The 21951-nt window shown below is 34.5% G+C and overlaps 1 protein-coding gene across 1 annotated transcript; it reads left to right on the top strand.

The window, feature by feature from the left end:
• Nucleotides 1–3409: 3409 nt before the first annotated feature.
• On the top strand, nucleotides 3410–12997 carry LOC104903613 (hypothetical protein). Its single transcript, XM_010691680.4, has 10 exons — nucleotides 3410–3619; nucleotides 3784–4968; nucleotides 5129–5824; nucleotides 6412–7627; nucleotides 8366–8648; nucleotides 8776–8900; nucleotides 9067–9533; nucleotides 9630–9658; nucleotides 10877–11419; nucleotides 11514–12997. The coding sequence occupies exons 2-10, from the start codon at nucleotides 3905–3907 to the stop codon at nucleotides 12434–12436; spliced, it is 5346 nt and encodes a 1781-aa protein (XP_010689982.2). The 5' UTR covers nucleotides 3410–3619; nucleotides 3784–3904; the 3' UTR covers nucleotides 12437–12997.
• The last annotated feature ends 8954 nt before the right edge of the window (nucleotides 12998–21951 follow it).

Below are 21951 nucleotides of genomic sequence, written 5' to 3'. Positions count from 1 at the left end.
AATTAGGTAATGAGCTTTTGTTTTAAAGTTAACTCACATTATGTTTCACATTATAAAATAAATATGTGGTTTCTAAGACAAAAAAACAAAAAAATAATGATTAACACTCCATAGATCGAAACAAAAGAGTCACAACTAAAGCCGAAACAAATAACCTAATATGAAAATATAACAAATGAAATAACCTAAGCCCTATAGCCATTAATAAATATATATATTTTTTAAAAAAGACAAATCAATGAGAGGGTGAAGAGTTGATGACAAAACATCCTTGTAACTAGGGGAGTGCACAAGCAGGTCCGGATTGGGCCGGAATTCACCCGATCGGAGATTCCGATCCGGTCCCCTGTTCGTCGAATATCATGATTCCGTTCCACCGATCCGCTCCAATTCCAAAAAACTCCGGACCAGACCGGTTAGACCGGAATTTCTATTATTTTAGTAAAAAAAATTGTATGTTAAAAAAAATATTAAAAGGTATAAAGTTAGAACCTACTATTTATTATTTTAGGATTATTTTTTATTAAAATTATTAATTTTTAATGTACATAATTTATAAATATATTTAAATAAAATGAAAAAGTTTTTTTTTTTAAAAAAATCCGACCTACCGGTCCAACCGGTTTCAGTCCGATTCAGTCTTGAAATCGATGCACACCCCCTACTTGTAACTTTTTTAGCAGGTGATATGTTAAAATACTAATACTAGCGTAAAAAGGGGTCGTCTTATAGTTAGAATTCTTTTTAGTTAATTGGAAGTTAAAATTATTTTGTGAAATATGCTTATAGTTGAGATTACAAGTATTAGATGTTCCAATTTTTTTCTCTATAAAACATACTTAAGCTTCTAATTAATAATATGACATTGCTAGAGATTTAGTAAGTCATGCATCTACTGAAAATGAACAATAAAATACCAATATATCATATTGATATAATACTATATATACTCCTACATATTTCTATTGGAAGTATTTGGAAATTGACACTACCAAGTTCCACTATGACCAACTTGTTCTGAAATGTCCTAACTATTGACTAATTAATTGAGGACCCAGCTTTAAGCATAGTCTAGTCCCAAAATGATAATTCATTATTCTAATCTAACTCATAATATATAAGTTAGTTATTACATATTCCATCCGTTTCAATAGTTACACTTTGATATTTTACACTATTCACAAATTTCATTTTAACCATCATTTGTGATTTATACGCATATGAAAATATAGTCATGTGAGATCTTGTTAGATTCATCATAACATGTTTTTTATTAATATGTACTTTTTAGAATTTTTACAAATACAAAACTAAAGATATATGTCCTCAAAGTTTTGCATTAGCATGCGTGAAAAGTGTGTGTAGATTAAAATAAAAAGGAGGTAATATTAAACTATTCAATTAGCTTATGTCAATCATAAAGGGTTTATTAATCATGTTGGGAAGAGACCACATAAACTTTTAAAGCATGGCTACCAAGTTTGTTGGGAGTGTTAGGCCTGTTATCCCCAACTTATTTTCAGTTCAGTTCAGTTTAGTTCAGCTCCAATCAGTTCAGTTCAGCTCCATTCTTTTATAACCATTTTGTTAAATATTATTATTATGTTGGTATAATTTATTTTACTAATTACTCTTATTATTATTATTATTATTATTATTATTATTATTATTTATTTTTACATCATTATTATCAAGTATTATTATTATTATTATTATTATTATTGTTATTGTTGTTTTTATATATTATTGTTGTTTATTATAGCTTTACTCATTATTTACTATTATTATTAGGAGGAACATGGTTTAGATCAAAGCACAAATAAATCCACGTTTTTTAGCCTATAAACTAATCAAATTGCGTCAAGAAGGTTTATGATGTAATTTTCGCGGTCCAACCCAATCATTATTTTTATTACTAAATATTATTAAATCTAATTATTAAAATAATAATATTAATTTACTTCTTAGATAATTATTGTTATTATATATCATCATCAAGTATTAATATATTAACACAAATAATATAAAATAATTATTATTAATTATTATTAATTATCATTAATTATTATTAATTTATGATTATTAATATTATATATTTATAACTATCATTTAGAAATATCCAAAATACAATTATTATTATTCATTATTATTACTTATCATTATAATTATTATTTAATATTCATTTTATTATTGTTTAAATATTATTTATATATTTATTACATTCAATTTAATTCAATTTAATTTAATTCAATCCAGTTCAGTTCAGTTCAGTTCAGTTCAGCTCCAATCAGTTCAGCTGTTTTATGCCGAAGAGAACAAGCCCTTAATGCCAATGTTCCTTTTCAATTCTCGACATTTCTATGCTAGATCATCTTATTTCGAAAATCTACATTGTTTACTCACCTTTTCAAGTCTCCACAATAGTCCCCCGATATTGGCTCTGTTTGGGGAAGCATTTTTTGCTACCTTAAATGATAAGGTGCTAACATATTTTAGGTGCTAAAATGATTAGTAGTGTTTGGAGAGCACTTAAAATAAAATTTCAGGTGGCTGAAATGACTTATATGATAAGTTTAAAAATTTACCTTTTTAAAATCAGGTGACTGAAATTTTGGAAAATCTTTCCAAAATTTTGACAACAACTAATTTTGCTAAAATAATTTATCAACTTAATCAACTAATTTTGCCAAACAGTTAGACTAATCAGTTATCTTATCAGTTTTAGCACCTTATCAGTTTCAGCTTTATCATATCAGTTTCAGTTAACTTATCAATTTTAGTTTGTTTTCAGCTAGTCATGCCAACCAGAGCCATTATAAGCGTCTAAATAATACCCCATAATGTTATATATATTCACTACTATAAATCCATTGGCAAAATGTTCCATGCACAAAATGTTATTAAAAGGTTTAAATTGGTCTAAGTCTCTCACTATAACTTAAAATATAGAAAGAAGTTGGTCAAAAATAAAAATAGAAATTTCTCAATTTTATTGGCTTGTTTGGTTAATAGAGGTTTGAGGAAAATTAGAGGTTTACACTCTTATTAGAGAATTTGATTAGTGGTTGGTAAAGAGACGTTTGAATAGAAACATTTGATTAGTGGTTGGTAAAGAGAGCCATATGAATAAATAATGTAGACAAGATTGAATCTCAAATATTGAGTATTATTTTTAAAGACCTTAACCGACTAAACTAGTTTTTTTTGAGGTTCACAAAAACACCGAATACCCTATAGTATAACCTCAAAATAGGATAAGTATTTATTTTCACCTGAACCGGTAATGAGCCGTGAGCCCGCAATTACTCTAACGACTCAGTCCGGGTCGATTTATTCTTTTTGTTGGTGGCCCGGGCCCCGGCTCGAGTTGATAAGGTAGCAAAATTAACAACCTAACTCATCTGGAGGGGGGAAAGTGTAGAGAGTCCAAATTCAAAGTCTCATCTAAAAAGAAAAAAAAAAAAGAATTTTAAAAAATTAGGGCTGAAATTTTTACACAGAGTCGTTCCACTTCACACTTTCTCTCTCATCCTCTCTCTCTATCTTTACCTTTCTCTCTCTTCCCCGTGTTCTCAATGAATCCTTCAATGGCGGTTTTCGAAATCTAGTCAACATCGAGGTACGCTCCCCTCTTTTTTCTCTCTCCTAAAATACGATTTCTTCGTTACCACAATTCTATCTCCTTGTTTTTTAGTTTTTTTTTTCTAGGGCACACTTTTGATTTGACTTGATTCGATTCGATTCGTTGGTTTTGATATTTTAATAATTTAATTTGTATTTCAGGATCTGATGGATCCGTAGTGGTAGGGTAAAATTCGGTAAAAGATTGATTTTGTGGTTTGTTCGAAACCCTAGGAAATATTAGGGTGAAATTTTTATCGAGGGGATTGAATTTGGAGGTTGAATGGTTGAAATGGAACCTCCGGTTGTTAAATCGAGGGGTCGGCCGAGGAAGAGGAAAAGAGAGGATGGACAGATTGGAGAGAGTAATGTTGGGAACGGGGATGTACGGGATATGAAGGAAATTGATGGTAATGCTAATGTGGATGATGTAAAGAGTGCGGGGAATTTCCGTAAAAGGGGCCGTCCTCCGAAGAGGAGAGCTATTGAGGTTAGAGGGGAAGCCACGGTGGGATGTTATGTGTTGAAGGAGTTTGAAGGGAGTGGTGTTTTCTTAGGGAAGATTGTATCTTTTGATTCTGGATTGTATAGGGTTGATTATGAGGATGGGGATCGCGAGGATTTGGATAGTGGTGAGTTGCGTGAGTATTTGATTGGGGATGAACGTCAAACGTTTGTGGGTGATATGTTGGAAAGGAAGAATAAATTGGATGAAAATGTTGCCAAAAAATCTGGTGTGAAGTTGAAAAGGGATCTTCAAAAGGGGAAGGTAAAAAAGAATGTTCTAAAGGGGAATGTTGTTAAGTTAGAAGATGAAGTAGAGAAGGGGAATGTCGGCAAGGTAGTAGATGAAGTAGAGAAGGGGAATGTGGCAGAGTCGATTGGTGATATGGAAAAACAGAAGTCTGAAAATTTGCAAAATGGTGGAGAGATGGTTGAGGTGCCGACATCAATTGAGTGTCTTGAGGAGGAAGATGAAGGGAGTGAAGCTGATGATGACGTTTCTGATTCCTCTAGTGATTCATGTGAATATGGTCAGGGTTGGGACACTAGGTCAGAGATCGAGATCCCCACCATTCCCCCTCCAGAGCTGCCTCCATCTTCTGGGACTATTGGTGTGCCTGAGGAATATGTGTCACATCTTTTTTCGGTTTATGGGTTTCTTCGCTCGTTTAGTATTTGCCTGTTTTTGAGCCCTTTCACACTGGATGATCTTGTTGGCTGTCTCAATTGCACTGCTCCAAACACATTATTGGATGCTATTCATGTTGCTCTTTTACGGGTCTTGAGACGGAATCTTGAGGCACAAGCTTCTGATGGATTAGAAATTGCATCAAGATGCCTGAGGTAATGTATTCTGGTTTATTTGCTGATCTAGAATCTCCAACAGGGTTATGTTCCTTCATTTTTGCTGGAAGCCTTTATGTTTGTTTGGAAGTCTTTTTTTTTTGTCTCCCCTGTTTGCCGTGATTCTTTCTCTCATATTCATATTATACTCTTTCTGCAGATGCATTGACTGGGGATTGCTTGATATCTTGACATGGCCAGTGCATTTGGCTCACTATCTGATGGTAATGGGGCATTTAAATCGAAAAGAGTGGAAGGGACTGTTCATTGATGTTTTGGAAAAGGATTACTGTACCTTGTCTACCGGGACGAAGTTGATGGTGTTACAGATTTTGTGTGATGATGCCCTAAATGCTGCAGAAATAAGAGCAGAGATTGACATTCGTGAAGAATCTGAAGTTGGAGTTGATTCTGATGGGATTACGTCATACCCTCTTGAGAGTAGGCCTAGGAAGATGCATCCTAGATCTGCCAAAACCTCTATTGGAAAGGATAGGGAATCTGTGATTGAGGCTGAAAACAATATCTCATTTAGATCAAATTCTTTGACCGTGAAGGGCAATGATCAGGATATCAAGTCAGATAACATTGATGAGGACGAAAATGGGGATGAGTGCCGGCTTTGTGGAATGGATGGAGTGTTGCTTTGCTGTGATGGTTGTCCATCAGCTTATCACTCAAGATGTATAGGTGTGAACAAATTATCTATACCTGAGGGGGAGTGGTTCTGTATGGAATGTAAAATCAACAAACTCGGTCCTCACATTACTTCGAAAACGTCATTGAGAGGGGCTGAAGTTTTTGGTGTTGATCCATATGCACAGTTGTTTTTAGGCTCTTGCAATCACTTGTTGGTGTAGGTTTTTTTTTGCTCACTGTTGCTCATATTTCCTTTCATCTGATTTTCTCTTTTTCTTTTCTGAACTTGAAAAAAATAAAGAAGTGTGCTAATGGATATCAATATACTGAGAAGGCTGATGTTGACACAATTACAAAGCATAGATAGCCCAAGTGACTTTTGACTGAGGCATGAACTGTGCAAAACCATAAATATATAACCTATAGGAAGACATGTCAAAAAACAAAACTTGTACGAAGATAATATGAGAGAGATATAGTTTGGTCTATATGTATGAAATATCCACTTGAATTTTGGTTCAGAGAAGTATGTAATTGATCAAACCATTTGAAGCTAGCTAAACGCTTTCAAAGCTGGATTAGATAATAGTAAATTTTGATTTTGTGGCATTGGCCAATTAGTTTATTTTGATTTTATGGCATTGTCCAATTACTTTATTTTGATTTGTAGCTGAACACACAACAGGCTTAACTTCTGACTTGCTTTCTTTACTTGTTTTATCATAACACTCTTGAGTCTTGGCATTTGTACACCCCCCCAAGGAAAAAACCCCACACTTATAATTTTGCTAATTCCTATTGCAGGCTGAAGGTTTCTGTAAAGACATCGCCTTTTATCAGATACTACAATTGTAATGATATTCCAAAAGTTGTGGCAGCCCTTTGTTCTTCTCCACACCTTGCAGTTTCTTACTCAGGCATATGTGAGGCGATATCAAAGTATTGGGAATTGCCTCAGGTTTGGTTACAACCACAATTAAGTAGTCAAACAACTATGGCGTTGGAAAAGAAAGAGGATGACTTTTTGTTGCCTTATCTTAAGGATGGAAATCAGGTTTTTGACAAGGTTGAACTTGAAAACTGTGCCAGTGTTGTAGGGGAATGCAACTTAACTTCTGTGTCCGGATCAGGCACCGAAAAGTGTTTCCTTACACCTGGTTCTCGTGATGTTTCATTGGCTGATTCGATACAAAATGATCTTGCTGTGACAAGAGTGAATGGCGCCACGATGGATGAGATTTTAACAATTAAGTCAGCAAAGCTTTCTGAGAATGGTGAGCTATCTTGCTTAGCACAGCAAGGGCTGGCTGAAGAATCTAGTGTGACTGGAATTTCTGCATGCACGCCTGGCTACAAAAGCTTTAGTGTAGGGCAGAAAAATGGTATCTGTTTGTCTGCTACTTTTTGTATGAACAGGAAAGTAGATAGTAATGAAGCTGGTGGAAGAGCTGTCCAGCAACGGAATAATTCATGCGTATACATGGGCTCTATTTATAAACCTTATACATACATAAATCATTATGTGCACGGGGACTTTGCAGCATCTGCTGCTGCTAATTTTGCTGTGCTTTCTTCTGATGAAAATCGATCTTCTGAGGCTCATGCATCTGATCCCAGGAAAGCTATGTCTGCTAACATCATGCTGCAGACAAAAGCTTTCTCATCTGCAGCTGCTCGTTTTTTCTGGCCTAGCACTGAAAAGAAGCTGATAGAAGCTCCAAGAGAGCGCTGTAGCTGGTGTTTTCACTGCAAATCCCCTGTCATTAGCAGGAAGGGTTGCTTACTAAATCAAGCTGCATCGAATGCTACAAGAGCAGCAATGAAGTTTTGTTCTGGACAGAAGTTGGTGAAAAATGTAGAGGGTGGCCTTTATGGCATAGCAGCTTATACATTGTACATGGAAGAAAGTCTGCGTGGTTTGATAGTTGGACCATTCCACAGTGCAAGTTATCAAAAACAATGGCGTAAGAAAGTAGAGCAGGTTTCTACTTGCAGTGAGATGAAGTGTCTTTTACTTGAAGTAAGTTTTCTTCTTTACATCTGTGTCATTAACTACTAATAAAATTTGAGTGTTTTTACTTTTATTTTGATGTATCAGCAACTCAATTCATGTTTAGCACTTCTATCAATTTATAGTTTTATACTTCCCCCCAAAAAACCACATTACAATCCATAGGCTATGAAAGATTGACATTTGCGTACATTCATATATTTTCCGAAGAATTTATGGGCTATCATAGTTTTCGAGAAGAAAGAGAACTAGTGGGGATTTTCATGGTTCATTTATCAGCAACAACAGATTTGTGAGGAGACATTGAATTGTAAAAGTGGGTTCTATTTAATTATAGATTTAAAATAACTATGGGTGAGGCATCCATGATTTACTATATACTGCCCTTACGTAGATCTCAGGTATGTTGTGTTTGTTTTGCTTCTGGTGTATCCTTTAGGAGCTCTATGCCTCAATTTACCTCCCTGATTTTTTTTTTATCAAATTGTTTTTAATTACCCTTATTTTAGGAGGAAAGCAAAAAAAAAAAAATAGAGAGAGATGATCCATTGATTATGCAACAAATTGGCAGATTGCAGCTGTAACGGAGCTCAAAATCTCAATATTTTCCTGATCATTTTTTGTTTGAAAATTTTCCTCAGCAAATAATGTGTTTTCTTTTTTATTTGGAAGATTCTTTTATCCCACTTGTATTTATATTCTATCATTTACTCTTGAGACCTTACATTCTGTTTGCTAACCGTGCAGCTTGAGGAAAACCTTTGTACCAATGCACTCTCATCAGAATGGACCAAGATGGTAGGTAGTTGGCTGGATGAATCTGCAGTGCCTCAGAGTGCTTGTGCAGCTGGGTCAATACAGAGACGGGGTCCTGGGAGACGCAAGAAACAATTTGCTTCATCTGATGTCATGGCTGATGACGCTAAAGACACTTTGAGTGATTTATGCTGGAGGAGTGGAAAGCTATCAAAGCTTGTATTTCAGAGAGGAACACTACCTTGTTCAGTTCTTAGAAAAGCAGCTCGTCAAGGTACTTTTTTTTTGTTTCTAAAAGTAGGTCTTGTTAATGAAGATTTCTCAGATTCTGTAATCAAAAATCATAACCGGGGAGGTTTAGAAACATATTTAATGTTATTGAAATTTGTGCTACTCTTTAGGTCGTTCGAGAAGGATTGCTGGAATATATTATGCTGAAAGTTCTGATATACCCAAGAGAAGCAGGCAGTTCATATGGAGAGCAGCTGTTCAGATGTGTAAGAATGCTTCGGGGCTTGCACTCCAGGTTAGTCATCTTTCATCTTTTTATGATTGTTGTTCTTTGCCCTAACCCATGGAAGGGTACAAACTTTGAAATTCTTCTTCTAAAACAAACTTTGTAGTGATTTGTTTCACACTTAGCTTTGTTTTGCAGTTCAATAAATATAAACCTTGATGACATTTGTCTACAGGTGAGATATTTGGATCATTATATAAAGTGGAGTGATCTTCTTCGTCCTGAGCAAAATCTTCAGGATGGGAAAGGTCCAGAAACAGAAGCTTATGCCTTCAGAAATGCTCAGATATGTGGCAAGAAGGTTGTGGAAAATAAGATAATGTATGGAGTAGCTTTTGGACATCAAAAACATCTTTCTACTCGCCTTATGAAGAGTATTATAGAGAAGGAAGAAATCCAAGAGGGAAAGGAGATGTATTGGTTTCTTGAAACGCGAATTCCCTTGTATTTGATCAAAGAGTATGAGGAAAATGAAGAGAAAACTTATTTGCCACCTTTTAAGAAACCTGATCGATATTCCAAACATCAAAAGCGACAATTGAGAGCTTCTCGTAAGAAATCAATATATCTCTATCTTACACGTAGGAGAGATGACTTGCAAATGTGCCTTTGTGCTTCCTGCCACCGAGATGTTTTACTTGGGTACCCTTCTTTGCTTCTTTCTTTTTTCTGGACATTTTGAAATTCTTTTTTAATAGGTTGTAATGTTTACTGATTCATTTGCTGGTGCGGTTTCAGGGTTTCTGTTAAGTGCAGTGCCTGTGAAGGTAAGCTTTGTGCTGAGCTCTTTCCTTGTTTTAGATATTTAATGTGTTCTTTTTCAAGAATTTTCCTGTGGTTTCAGCTTTATAGGCACATCGTAAATCGTATGTGTGTATGTAATCTGTCGCAACTAATTTGTCACACTTGAGCCAAACCCATAATCTATAGTATTAGGAAAAATTGTAAAGAATAAGTCAACCTTTTCACAGTCTGCTAAAAGTAAGTAAACCATTTGATTATCCTGGAATAAGCTAACTTTGATATCATTTAAATTGTTAACAAGTCAAATGACTTGTTACCGGTTTAATAGGTTAATTTTTCTATTTTTGTAACTTTGAATTCTTTTTTCACTCTCTATCCCCTCTTCTTCTCCTTTCTCTAGTAGCCCCTGTTCCCAACATGGCTGCCACCTCTCTTTCCCACCAATACCCACCACCATCAATGCAAGGACAAAAAGGAATTTCTTTGCATCCTTCTTACAGCCTCTACTTGACCTACTCCATAGCTGTTAGTCTCTTTGGCAATGCATATACTTCCTGCGCTCCCATATAATTGCAACACTTCGTGTTTTACGTTCATCAATGCACAATTTACACTATTAAGATCTTTAGTTATGTTTTGGTAAAAATAAGGTATTAATAAAGTACACATTGAGATGAATCTAAGAAGATCCCACATGATTATATTTTCTTACACATAAAACACAAAAGTCAGCTATCGAGTGATTGTGAATAGTGCCAAAACTGGAAGCTTCGCAGTTAAATGGAAGTGGAGGAGGTATTAAAGAACACGCATCAAAGAAGTCTAAATATCAAATTATAAGGAAAAATAAGAAAAAATGTCAGGAAACACTGAATGATTTGCATTTACTATTAAGCAATTTAGAGGGCACCGTTTAGACAACTAACCGATAATAGCATGTACACATGAGTTGCAACAATATTGTTTTAGGTAGACAGTTACAATTGTGAAGAGCATGACTACTTTGTCGTGAGTTTAAGCCCTTTACGGGTTGATGTCTTCAAACTCTTTTTAATTTGAGGTCTGGTGAAGTAGGTTGTCTTCACTTGCTCAGTCTGCCTTTTTTCTGTAATATTTAATTGTTGTGATAGGAAATATATAAGCTCTTGGAGATAGTTAAGTTAATTTGCTGTAGAGCGAGATTCTTAGATCAAATAATTGTCTGTCTTTGAATTGCTTATGACTTTGATTTTCTTGTTCAGGTTTTTGTCATAAGGGATGTACCGTAAGTTCAACTGTTTTAACAAATGATGATGTTGAATTTGTAACCACTTGCAAGCAGTGTTCACATGGTAAAGGTCTTACTCAAAACCACAGCACTGTAGAATCACCAACGAGTCCTTTAGCAGTGCAGGGGCAAGAATTTCAGAATTCTACTACAGTTGCTAAAAGTGCAAAGCCAAAATCTAATAGTCAACAATATCAGAATTCTATCAGAGGCTCAAAAAGTTCGAGAGCAAAAAGCAATGGCAAAACATCACTTTCTGTCGGAGCTTTAGAGAGCCATTCTGACAAGAAGCCAGCTTCATCTGATTCGAGTTTGACTAAGAGCAAGAAACGACCATGTCATTGGGGTCTCATCTGGAAGAAGAAGCCTACTGATGGCGATGGATCTGAATTTCGATCTAAAAATATTCTTTTCAGGGGTAATTCATATGATGTGAATGCTTTAAGCCCAGAGTGTCAGTTGTGTCAGAAGCCATATAGTCCCCGTTTGACGTACATTCGTTGTGAAACATGCCAACGTAAGTGTAAATGATGTCATTTCTTGTCAGCTTCTCTTATTCAATTTATATTATTTATGGCACAGTTTGTTTATGGAATTTGCTGTTTGTGCAGATTGGCACCATGCTGATGCTGTTGAACTTGATGAGTCCAGACTTCCCATTTTGGTGGGTTATAAGTGTTGTCGTTGTCGCAGAATAAAGACACCAGTGTGCCCATATGCAGACAAGAACACCAAGAAGATGGAGATAAAGAAGCTACGTATAAGAGGTCCGAAGGAAGAGATACCGCTAACTGATTCTGTCTCTGAAGCCATTTCGGAGCAACCTGAATCATTACCTTCAACTCCTATGTCTCTGATGGAGGATGATGTTTATATTCCGGTGGATGATCCTCTACTCTTTTCTGTTTCAAAAGTTGAACAAATACCTGAGCCGAAAGCAGAAGTGAATTTTGAATGGAACACCCCTTTCGGGCCAGGCCCACAAAAGCTTCCAGTTAGAAGGCATATAAAGAATGAGAGAGATGATGATGGGCTTATTTGGAGTGATTATTCTGCTGTACAGTTACCTACATCCGTCGAGGCAAAGAACATTGGCAATTCTCATTCTGAGTGGGATGTCCCTGATGTTGGTCTTGAAGATGGAACATCAATAGATTATGAGAACTTTAACTATGATAATACGGATTATGAACCACAGACCTACTTCTCTTTTACTGAGTTGCTAGAGGCTGATGATGGTAATCAGTTTGGAGGAGTTGATGTGTGTGGGGATGTCTGGGAGAATTTGCCATGCGAGTATTCTCAGAGTGGCTTCCCAGAGCACTGTGAGATGGGGTTCTCTAATGATCATGTGCTAGCAACATCTATGGAACCTACAATCGAAGTTAGTTGTAATATCTGTTCACAAACAGCACCAGTTCCTGATGTTGCTTGCCATATTTGTGGTTTACAGATTCACAGCAAATGCTCTCCTGGAGAAGAATTTTCTGAGGGCGATAGCTGGAAGTGTGGTAACTGCAGAGAATGGCGTTAGATGACATTCTGTCGGAGAAGCAATTTTTTCTGGTTCTGTTGCACAGTCTTTTGGGGGGCACCCTACAGCTGGTTGTATAGCAAATTTTCTGATGGCAGCTGATATGCAGTTGAAAATACTGCGCGTCTTGCTCGATTCTTGATGCTGGGTGTCGGCGATCGATATGAATGCTTGTGCTCCGATCGTCATATATGGCACTGAAAGAAGCCTCAGCTAGTTCTGCGTTCATCTGATAGGCCCTCTCATTGGTTATACCCAGCACCTTATTTATACATGGTCGTTCTATAAGAGGCTTCAATGTGTTACTCTAATGAAAACTGTGGGCATCCTAGATAGGCAGCGAAAGGGGTGTTTGGGCCGGGAGGGGGTGGGCCAGGGGCAGGTGGAATAGCTCATTAGGTTAGATTTTTGGATGGGTGTTGGGTGATGCCTTATTTGTCAATGTATACTCAAAAGATAAGCTTGTTTTTGGTGTGCTTATCTTTGCTCAAGTTGCTTGTGTAAAGATCACGGAAATTCACAAGTATTTTTGCTAATCGATTAACCTCATATTCCGGTGAACTGAACGTTTTCTATTGGAATTAAAAAAAAAAGCATAGGAAGTATTAAAGATCAAAGTTGTGCATGTGAGACAATGTAAAAGGGAAGTGAATAGTTTTTTTATGAAATGAAGAAGAATTATTAAAGATATTTTTACAGACTTTTATAGAAGTATGATCTAAAAATTATATCAAACAAATTTTTTCGGTCAAGAGATTTTGAAGAAATAGTTTCTGGAAAAAAAGAAAGAAATTCTGGCCATGTATAATTTTTTTTTTAAAATATGATCCTAAATTATTTTATTAATAACAAATTATTAGAATAGATGGTGTAAATTAGGCAAATTGAAGCAAACATTCTCCTACAAATCTACGCATCTCACTCTAGTCTAACACTATTTTTAGACATTTTGCATTTATCTATTGGTCCCTTCTCTTCTCCTTTCTTTCTTTCCTTTTGAATTTGAAACTATAATAGATATTTTTAAAAAACAACTCGGTAATCGTACAAAATACAATAAACATTCATTAAATAGAATAAAGAATGTGTTAGGACTATTATTATTTAAGATATAATTTAGTCTGTTTTAGATAGATGTTCGGAATTAGTTTGTGATTCCTAATAAGACTCTAGACTTGAGTTGTATAAATACGTGTGATTATGTGAATGAGAAGAATAAGAGATTGACCAGATTTAACATGGTATCCAGAGCCAGAGAATAATTTCTCTCTATTGACCCTATGTGACTGAAATTTTTTTCGAACCTATTGACCACCATTGCTACTCCCCTTCGGACGTATACCCGTGGCACACGACGTGCCATCATGAAGGAAAGCTCAGATGCTGCCGCCCCCTCTAAGCTGGACCCAGTATATTTTCTGGGATCGAACGACAACTCGGGGAATCTGATTACCCCTATTCAACTTAAAGATGATAACTTTAATGAATGGTCTCGCGCCATTCGAATGTCTCTTGATGCCAAGCGCAAGCTTGGTTTCATTGATGGAACCATCCCTAAACCCACCACCGTCGACAAACTCGCTGACTGGAGCACAGTTGATTCGATGCGCTCCTCGTGGTTGTTAAACACCCTTTCTTCACACTTGCGTTCGTCGGTGTCTTGTTTTGAGGATGCTCGTGAGTTGTGGACTCACCTCGGGGCGGTTTTCCGTCTCCAACGGAACCTGGATTTGTCATCTCAAATCCCAAATTAGTGGTTGAAGCAGCTACTGGGTGATCTTGGCATTCAGCATCTTGTCGGAATCCGTTTATATTGTGATAATCAATCGGCGTTATATATTGCCAAGAATCCAGTGTTTCATGAACGGACTAAACACATTGAGGCAGATTGCCATTTTGTTAGGGATGCCGTCACTGAAGGTCTTGTAAGCCCATCATATGTTCCTACTAAGTTTCAGCTGGCAGATATTTTTACTAAGGCACTTTGTAGGACTCAATTTGAATTTTTGTTATCCAAACTGGGCGTTCGTATTTACACACTCCAACTTGAGGGGGGGGGGTATTAGGACTCTATTATTATTAAAGATATAATTTAGTCTGTTTTAGAATGATGTTCGGAATTGGTTTGTGATTCCTAATAGGACTCTAGACTTGAGTTGTATAAATACGTGTGATTATGTGAATGAGAAGAATAAGAGATTGACCTGATTTAACAGAACGTGATACTGAATGAATTACATTTAGAAAGGTGGTTATTGGACTTGAGTCGTTACCTAATTTTAAACTAAAAGTAGACGACGGTGTCTTACAAGACTAATTGTTTATTAAACTAAGCTTTTCAGAAGGCTTTAGGAAAATTTTGTCATTTCCTAATTCTAGTTGGAGTTGGACAAAATACAAAGCCAGATTCTACTATTCTAGCTATTTTATGTTATACCTTTTCTCGAATATAATTTTTAAGTTCCTTAATCACACTTTCATTCTTCTTATCCCACTAGTAATAAATAGGGGGTTTTAGTACCCCTAATATCTCCCACTAAACTTGAGAAATACATCTCTTTTCTCATTCTCCCTCTATTAACGCCCTTTGTTCAATTCAAGGTGCATGCTTATGTTTGATCATTTATTATTACTTTATAAACGTAGTATTGTGGTTTAGATACTAGTTCCTTCATATTGAATTACTTGCAACAAATGGAGTTTTACACTATACATACACTCCCTTTTGACCATCTCGTACGATTAATATAACAGGTTAAATATAGTCATGTGGATCTCGTTAGATTTGTCTTGTATATTTTCAAAATATGAACTTTTGATAATCTTTACTGTTGTATAATATGAGCACTATAAGAGGGGGGGGGTGAATTATAGTGAGAGAATAAGCTATACTTTTTGCGGAATTAAAAGTAAACTTGGGAACAAACAATGGGAACACGAGAGATTTAGCGAGGAAAAACTTCCTAGGCCTAGTAGGAAGAAACAACCTCGACCACAAGGGATTTTAAAACAACTTTCCACTATAATAGGCCAAAACAACTCTGATTACAACCTATTACTTTTCTCTCGATTCTCAACTAAAGTCACTCAACTCAAGTTCCCAACGACAGTTCCCACAACTGACGTTCCTCTCAAACTTCACTCGAAGTTCCTTTCTCTTTCTCTTTCTCTTGCTTCACTCAAAGCTTCTCACACTTACAAGAGTTCACTCAAACCCTTTTCTCAAAAATACACTTTGTAAAACAATGGAAGAGTAATAAACTCGATTAATGTAAGTATGAATTCTCTTAAGGAAAAGGCACTGACTCTTTTGACAACTAAGACAAATTAGCTAAGTCAGACACAAATTGTTCTAAGGAATTAGGCGCCTATTTATAGACAATTAAGACAAGACATTTTATCCAGTAATTAAACCATTATCCCATGATCACCATGATTTTAATTAATTAATTAAACAAATTAAATATTCCATGACAAGTAAATAACCCACTAATCTACTACTTCACTTCATAAGAGAAGCAGTAACATATTACGTGGTTTCACAAAACTTGAGGAATAATTAAACTCATTTAATTAAATTAAATACTTGGAGGATAATTAACTAAGCCACTAAATCCACTAACTACAAAAACGTGTAGCAGTATCTTTTAGGCGTGTAGTCCAGTTTTAGGAAATAAAATAAATTATTTACTTTAGCTAGTTTTTAGGAAAAATATCTTTGATAAAATCGAAAAACAATTTTATATTTTAAAAACTGAAATCATTTAAAAACCGGAAAGATATTATTTTTGAAAACAAAATCTTTTAAATAAAATATAAAAGATAAAAATATAAGATTTGAAAATCGGTTAGATTAAAATCAGAAAATCTTTTTAAAATCTTTTTCCTAACAAACTTAAAACTAAATTCCTAAAATAGTGGATCTTAGTTAAAACAACCCTAAAAACTCTAACAAATATATTGGGCGCATATTTGAGTTAGGCGCACAACTTTAGAGACTCTTAGGTGTTTCTAAATCAGTTTTAAGTCTTGTTCTCTAACCTTGTTCCTCTAATGCCAGGTTTGTTCCTTTCATGGGAACAGAACCAAGTTCCTTTGAAAATTCACCACGAACTTAATTAAGCTTTTACTCAACCTTAACATGAAGATAATAAATACACCCTAATGTATTCTAATCTTCATTCCATGCTTGATTCTTCATCTCTCGAACATCTTTATTTCGATCTTGATTAATTCTCCGTTTTAATCTTCAACCAAGTATTCTCTTAGCTCGAGCATGAATTACCTTGCAACAACATAAATAAAATATACTATGTCTTTTGTGGTTAAGTCATCTTCAAAACTCAAGGGTCAACATTTACTTATAGACAATAATTCATATTAGAGAAGGTATTGTGTCAGACTCGTCTGACACAATACAACTGGTCGGACCACATCAGTTAGTCTTAATTTTTTTCAGTTAGTCTTATTTTTTTTCCAGTTAGTCTTCATTTTTTTCAGTTAGTCTTAATTTTTTTCAGTTGGTCTTCATTTTTTTTCAGTTAGTCTTAATTTTTTTCAGTTAGTCTTCATTTTTTTCAGTTATTCTTAATTTTTTTCAGTTGGATGTCTTCTAAGTTCAGTTACTTATCTTACCTCTAAATGAAAGTAAGTTACCTCCAAATGAAAGTAAGTTACCTCCAAATGAAACTAACTTACCTCCAAATGAAAGTATTGGAGTATACACAACACTGGATCTTCAAGGCACTCCAAATTGAAGAAAGAAATTTGAACCCAGCCTAGATTATTCGTCGCATCATTGAAGAAGAAGAATCTATCATATGATATAATTTCGCATGTTTAAACTCAACGCCTACGCTACAATGGCTGCTGTAGCTATTGCCGTACTGTTGCAGGCAACATCTTTACTCCGCCATTGTTATCCCGTCTCAAGCTCAAACCTCCAAATACACCTCTTCTTTCTCTCTCCTCTTTTCAATCTAATCTCTTTGGCCTTCGCCTCTGCATTACTTCCTTCAAATTTCATTACTTCCTCCATATATATGAAATAATTTCATGTAATATTGTTGTGATGTGAGATTGGATCCATGAAATGAAATGAGAGAGAAAGAGAGGAGAAGAAGTTAAAAAATCAAACCGTCCGACGGAAAGTGTTGGGTCAGACGGTCTGACCTAATACTTTCACTTCATTTTAAAGGATGCGACATTTGCATAGTACATGCTATCTAATGCACTAATTTAGTCTTTAATATTATAAATTTTATATAAGTAGAAATTATAAAAAGTTGATATTGTGAATATATACTTAAGAATAATCAAAGAAGATTTCACTTAACTATAATTCTTATTATACGTTTGTGAGAGAATACGAGACAAAGTTGGTAGATGAATAATAGTTATTATGCAAATGTTGCATCCTTTAAAAAAAGGAGGAAATGTAAGGTATCAATGTAAAAACTATGCATTGAGAGGCGTCAAAATCCTACTACAAGCAAATCGGAAAGAATTTTAGATTCAAAAGCATGTTTTTTTTATATAAGCAAGATGAGTTTTGTACGAATATGTTCACATGTCTATGAGGTTATTACGAACATTGAAGCTTGTAATTAATTAATATTTACTCTATATTGAGTTTGATTTTTAAGAATCATCTTAAAGGAGGTAGGGTTGGAGTGTGATACTAGCACGAGATTTCATGATTTATTGTTTTAATATTATTTTTATTATAATTAATGTTATCAATGAGATTTTTTTTTTATTATAAATATAATGTTTCCAAGATTATATATGAACAAATAAATTTTCGTATGCCTTGTTTGGTCTAAATTTTATAAAAAAAAATTCAGTTATTAAATTCTTCCAATTGTTTATACAACCTGCACTCCTCAATAAGTGATATATAGATAATAAAGTGGGAGAAAATCAAAGAATATAGAGAGAGAAAGTTGAGAACCACAATAAAATAAGGTAATTAAAGAAATGAAAGAATCTCTTGTTTTTATAACGGCATATGAATATTTTTTGCCATTTCAAACTTGGTGTGATTTATGGTGCGTTCTCTTCACCTAAACCGAACTGAACTGATTCGACATGATCGGAACTTATTGCACCAGATTGAAACTTATTGACCTGACTGGAACTTATTGGACACGATTGGAACTTATTGACTTAATTGAAACTTATTGGACATGATTGAAACTTGTTACACCTTATTGGACCTATTAGGGGTGAACTTATTTAAAGAAGAATTGTAAAATATTATAATTATGATGATGATTATTATTAACCTTATTTGACCATGATTATAATATTTTTAAATAATAACATAATCAACTACTAGTAATATCTACAATAAAATAATAGATAATAATATAAATATAATACTATATAATCATATTAATACTTTAATTAAACTTTTTAATAATAACATAATCAGCTAATAGTAATATGAATAATTGAAATAATAGATAATATTACAAATATAATACTATATAATAATCATAATTGTACTTTAATTAAAATTTATTTACTAGTAGAATAAATGCTTCTTGCTGCGGTCATTAAGTGGCCTATTGCGGTGATTTTGGCCGCGCAGGAATAGGTAATTAACCTATTGCTGCGGTTTTTGACCGCAAATAGGCCAAGCTATTGTTGCGGTTATTAACCAAAACCGCAACAATAGGTTTTTTTTATTAAAAAATACAACGTATTGCTGTGATTTTGGCTAGGAACCGCAGCAATAGGTTTGACTTATTGCCGCGGTTGTTGACAACAATCGCAATAATAGGTCCTGGTACAAGTAACTTTTTTTTTTTTTTAATATTTCACAATTAAATTTGAAAGGTTAAAACCAGACAACTAACCTATCCACTATCCACCAAATTCGCAGAAAAACTGAAGATGAAATAACATATGAATCTCATTAATATATAAAGATAAAAAAGCTAGTTACATAAATGATACAAAAAGATCAAAAAGTAAAATGAAAAAGCAAAAATAAAAAAAACAACAATTACAACTAAAATATTAAATGACTAATTACAAAAAATATATTGAAAAAAAATAAGAAACTGAAAATAAAAAACAAATCCTAAAACGAAGTGAAAATAAAATCTACCAACAAATCTGAAAAAACGAAAAAAAAATGAAAAAAAATCCTAAGAAAATCTACCAACAGATCTAAAAAAAACGAAAAAAGGGAAAAAAACAGAAATGGCTGAAAATGAAAATGGAGGGAGAATATAGAGGCCGAATTGCTGCGCGTTTCTGGTTTCGCGTTTCGCCACAAAAGAGAGGGAGAAGAAACAGTTGATTGAAGAAACGGCGACGTACGCCATGGTCAATTAATCTGGAGGTTTCACCATGTTCGATTGAAGAAACGGTGGGGTGTGGCATGGTGGTTTCGCCATGGTCGAAGGATGAAGCACCGACAGCTGACGAGGACGAAAGAGAGAGGTGTTGCTTCGATGGATGGAGCGTGTTGCTTCGACGGCCGACGAGGGACTGAGAAGGGTGAGGGTGAAGCTGAGGGTATGGCTGTTCAAAGTGCGATCTGGATCGCACCAAATCGCAACCGAAATCGCAACCCAAATCGTTTTTTTGCAGTTTGGGTTATGATTTCAAGCAAATTGCGGTTTGCGGTTTGGGTTGGGTTTTAATTTTTGTAAATCGAAACCGCACATTTATATGATATTTTAAATTTGTTTTTAAATACACTTGACAAGGTGGCATACAAGTATACAACTGGAAAAAAAACGTTTGAGGCAAAAAACTTGGACATTTTTGATAAATTATAATTTATGTTTAATTATGAAGTCAACTTAATATATATTTGGACTCTTTATATTTATTAACAATTTTTTTACTCTTAAATTACAAAATTAATGTCATGAAGGAAAAAATGGTTACATCGCAAACCAAACCGCACCAAACCGTTTTGCGCGGTTTTTGGGTTGGTTTGGGCAAAGTGCGGTGCAGTTTGGATTGAAAAAATATCGAACTGGGTTGGGTTACATCCCAAACCGCACCAACCCAAACCGCGAACACCCTTAGGTGAGGGTGAAGGGTGAAGTTGTAGGTAAGGGAGGTGAGGGTGAAGTGAGAGGAGAGAACGGCGTGCGAAAGGATGAGAGAATAAGAGTGAGGAAATAAAAAAAAACCCTAACTGATTGACATGCTTTTTATACTTTTTTTAAAAATATTTTTAATGATATTCCCGCGATTTCTGGCAAGAACCGCAACAATATATTCAAATATTATTTTTTAATATATTGTTGCGGTTCTTGACAAAAACCGCAACAATAAGTCTGGTCAAATGTCAACTTTTTTTCAAACATTTTCTTGTTGATACCATATTGCTGCGGTTTTAGAGAAACCACAACGATATCTTTATTTTATATTTTACTTTTTTCTTTTACGTGATATATTGTTGTATATGGGTAAAACCACAGCAAAACTGCTGCAACAATAAGAAATTATTCTACTAGTGATTGATCATTGACTATTTGGATCTTATTGGAACTTATTGGACCCGATTGGAACTTACTGCACCTGATTGGACTTATTGGACCTTATTGGAACTTATTATCCTGATTGAAACTTATCTGAACTGAATTGATTGGACCTGACATTAATTTATGAAGAGAACGAACCCTTATTGTGACAATTTCATATAAGAAAAGTGTGTCATGAAAAACGCAAAGTATGTTTTATGATTATCGTGGATTTATAATTATGACTTTTGTTTGTTTATAGTGATGAATTAATTTTGTGTTTTGTCGTTTATGACATGATGTTTTATGCATGAGTTGTTTTCATTGTTGAATTTTCTCAGTATACTTGTTGGAAAATAAGCCAAAAATATGCTAAATATGGGGGGAAAATATAGTACAAAATGACAAAAATGAGACATACTATTTTTACGTGGAAAATCCTATTTGATAATAAGGAAAAGCCACGATCTCAATTTCCAGGAACAAAACTTGATTATTAATTTTTGAAAGTGTAATAATAATTACTATAACTACAATATTAGCAACAGTGTATTTAAAATATCATTCTTAGTACCGGCAACAAAAAATTGATATAAGATGTAGCCCGTATAAAAAAAACAAATATTAAAAGTTTGATATTAGATGTAGCCAGTATAAAAAAACAAATATTTGATACTAATTCTGAAGACACTCTTACCACAAGTAATATGTTTCTCCCTTACCAGTTACCAGACTTACCACTACCCCCTCTCACTCTCGGTTTATGCACTCTTTAACTTGAATGCACTCACAATTTTCTCTTCTACTACATTCAAGCTTGCATACTATACAAGTGTATTTAAGTACACCTGAAGGCTACTCAAATACTCTTGTTTTTTTAATTGCTACATTTTACATTCTTTTTAATTATTACATTATTTAAACTTTCCTTATTTGTGGTACTTGGTCCACCAAAAAATAATACTATGTTTTTTTTTTTCTCTTTTTCCATAAAGAGTACCATTTTTAAGCTTGTCCCCATTA

This window comes from Beta vulgaris, chromosome 9, assembly GCF_026745355.1.
Source record: "Beta vulgaris subsp. vulgaris cultivar EL10 chromosome 9, EL10.2, whole genome shotgun sequence".
Classification (NCBI taxonomy): domain Eukaryota; kingdom Viridiplantae; phylum Streptophyta; class Magnoliopsida; order Caryophyllales; family Amaranthaceae; genus Beta; species Beta vulgaris.
Note: the sequence above shows the minus strand (reverse complement) of the source record. Positions and strands in the feature narration are given on the sequence as shown.

What these genes read in the sequence shown, in the direction of transcription:
- LOC104903613 (XM_010691680.4), top strand. Translation starts at nt 3,905, where the DNA reads ATGGTTGAAATGGAACCTCCGGTTGTTAAATCGAGGGGTCGGCCGAGG. An exon ending in CTTCGGGGCTTGCACTCCAG is followed by an intron (nt 8,901 to 9,066) that starts GTTAGTCATCTT and finishes ATTTGTCTACAG; the next exon opens with GTGAGATATTTGGATCATTA. An exon ending in TAAGTGCAGTGCCTGTGAAG is followed by an intron (nt 9,659 to 10,876) that starts GTAAGCTTTGTG and finishes TTTCTTGTTCAG; the next exon opens with GTTTTTGTCATAAGGGATGT.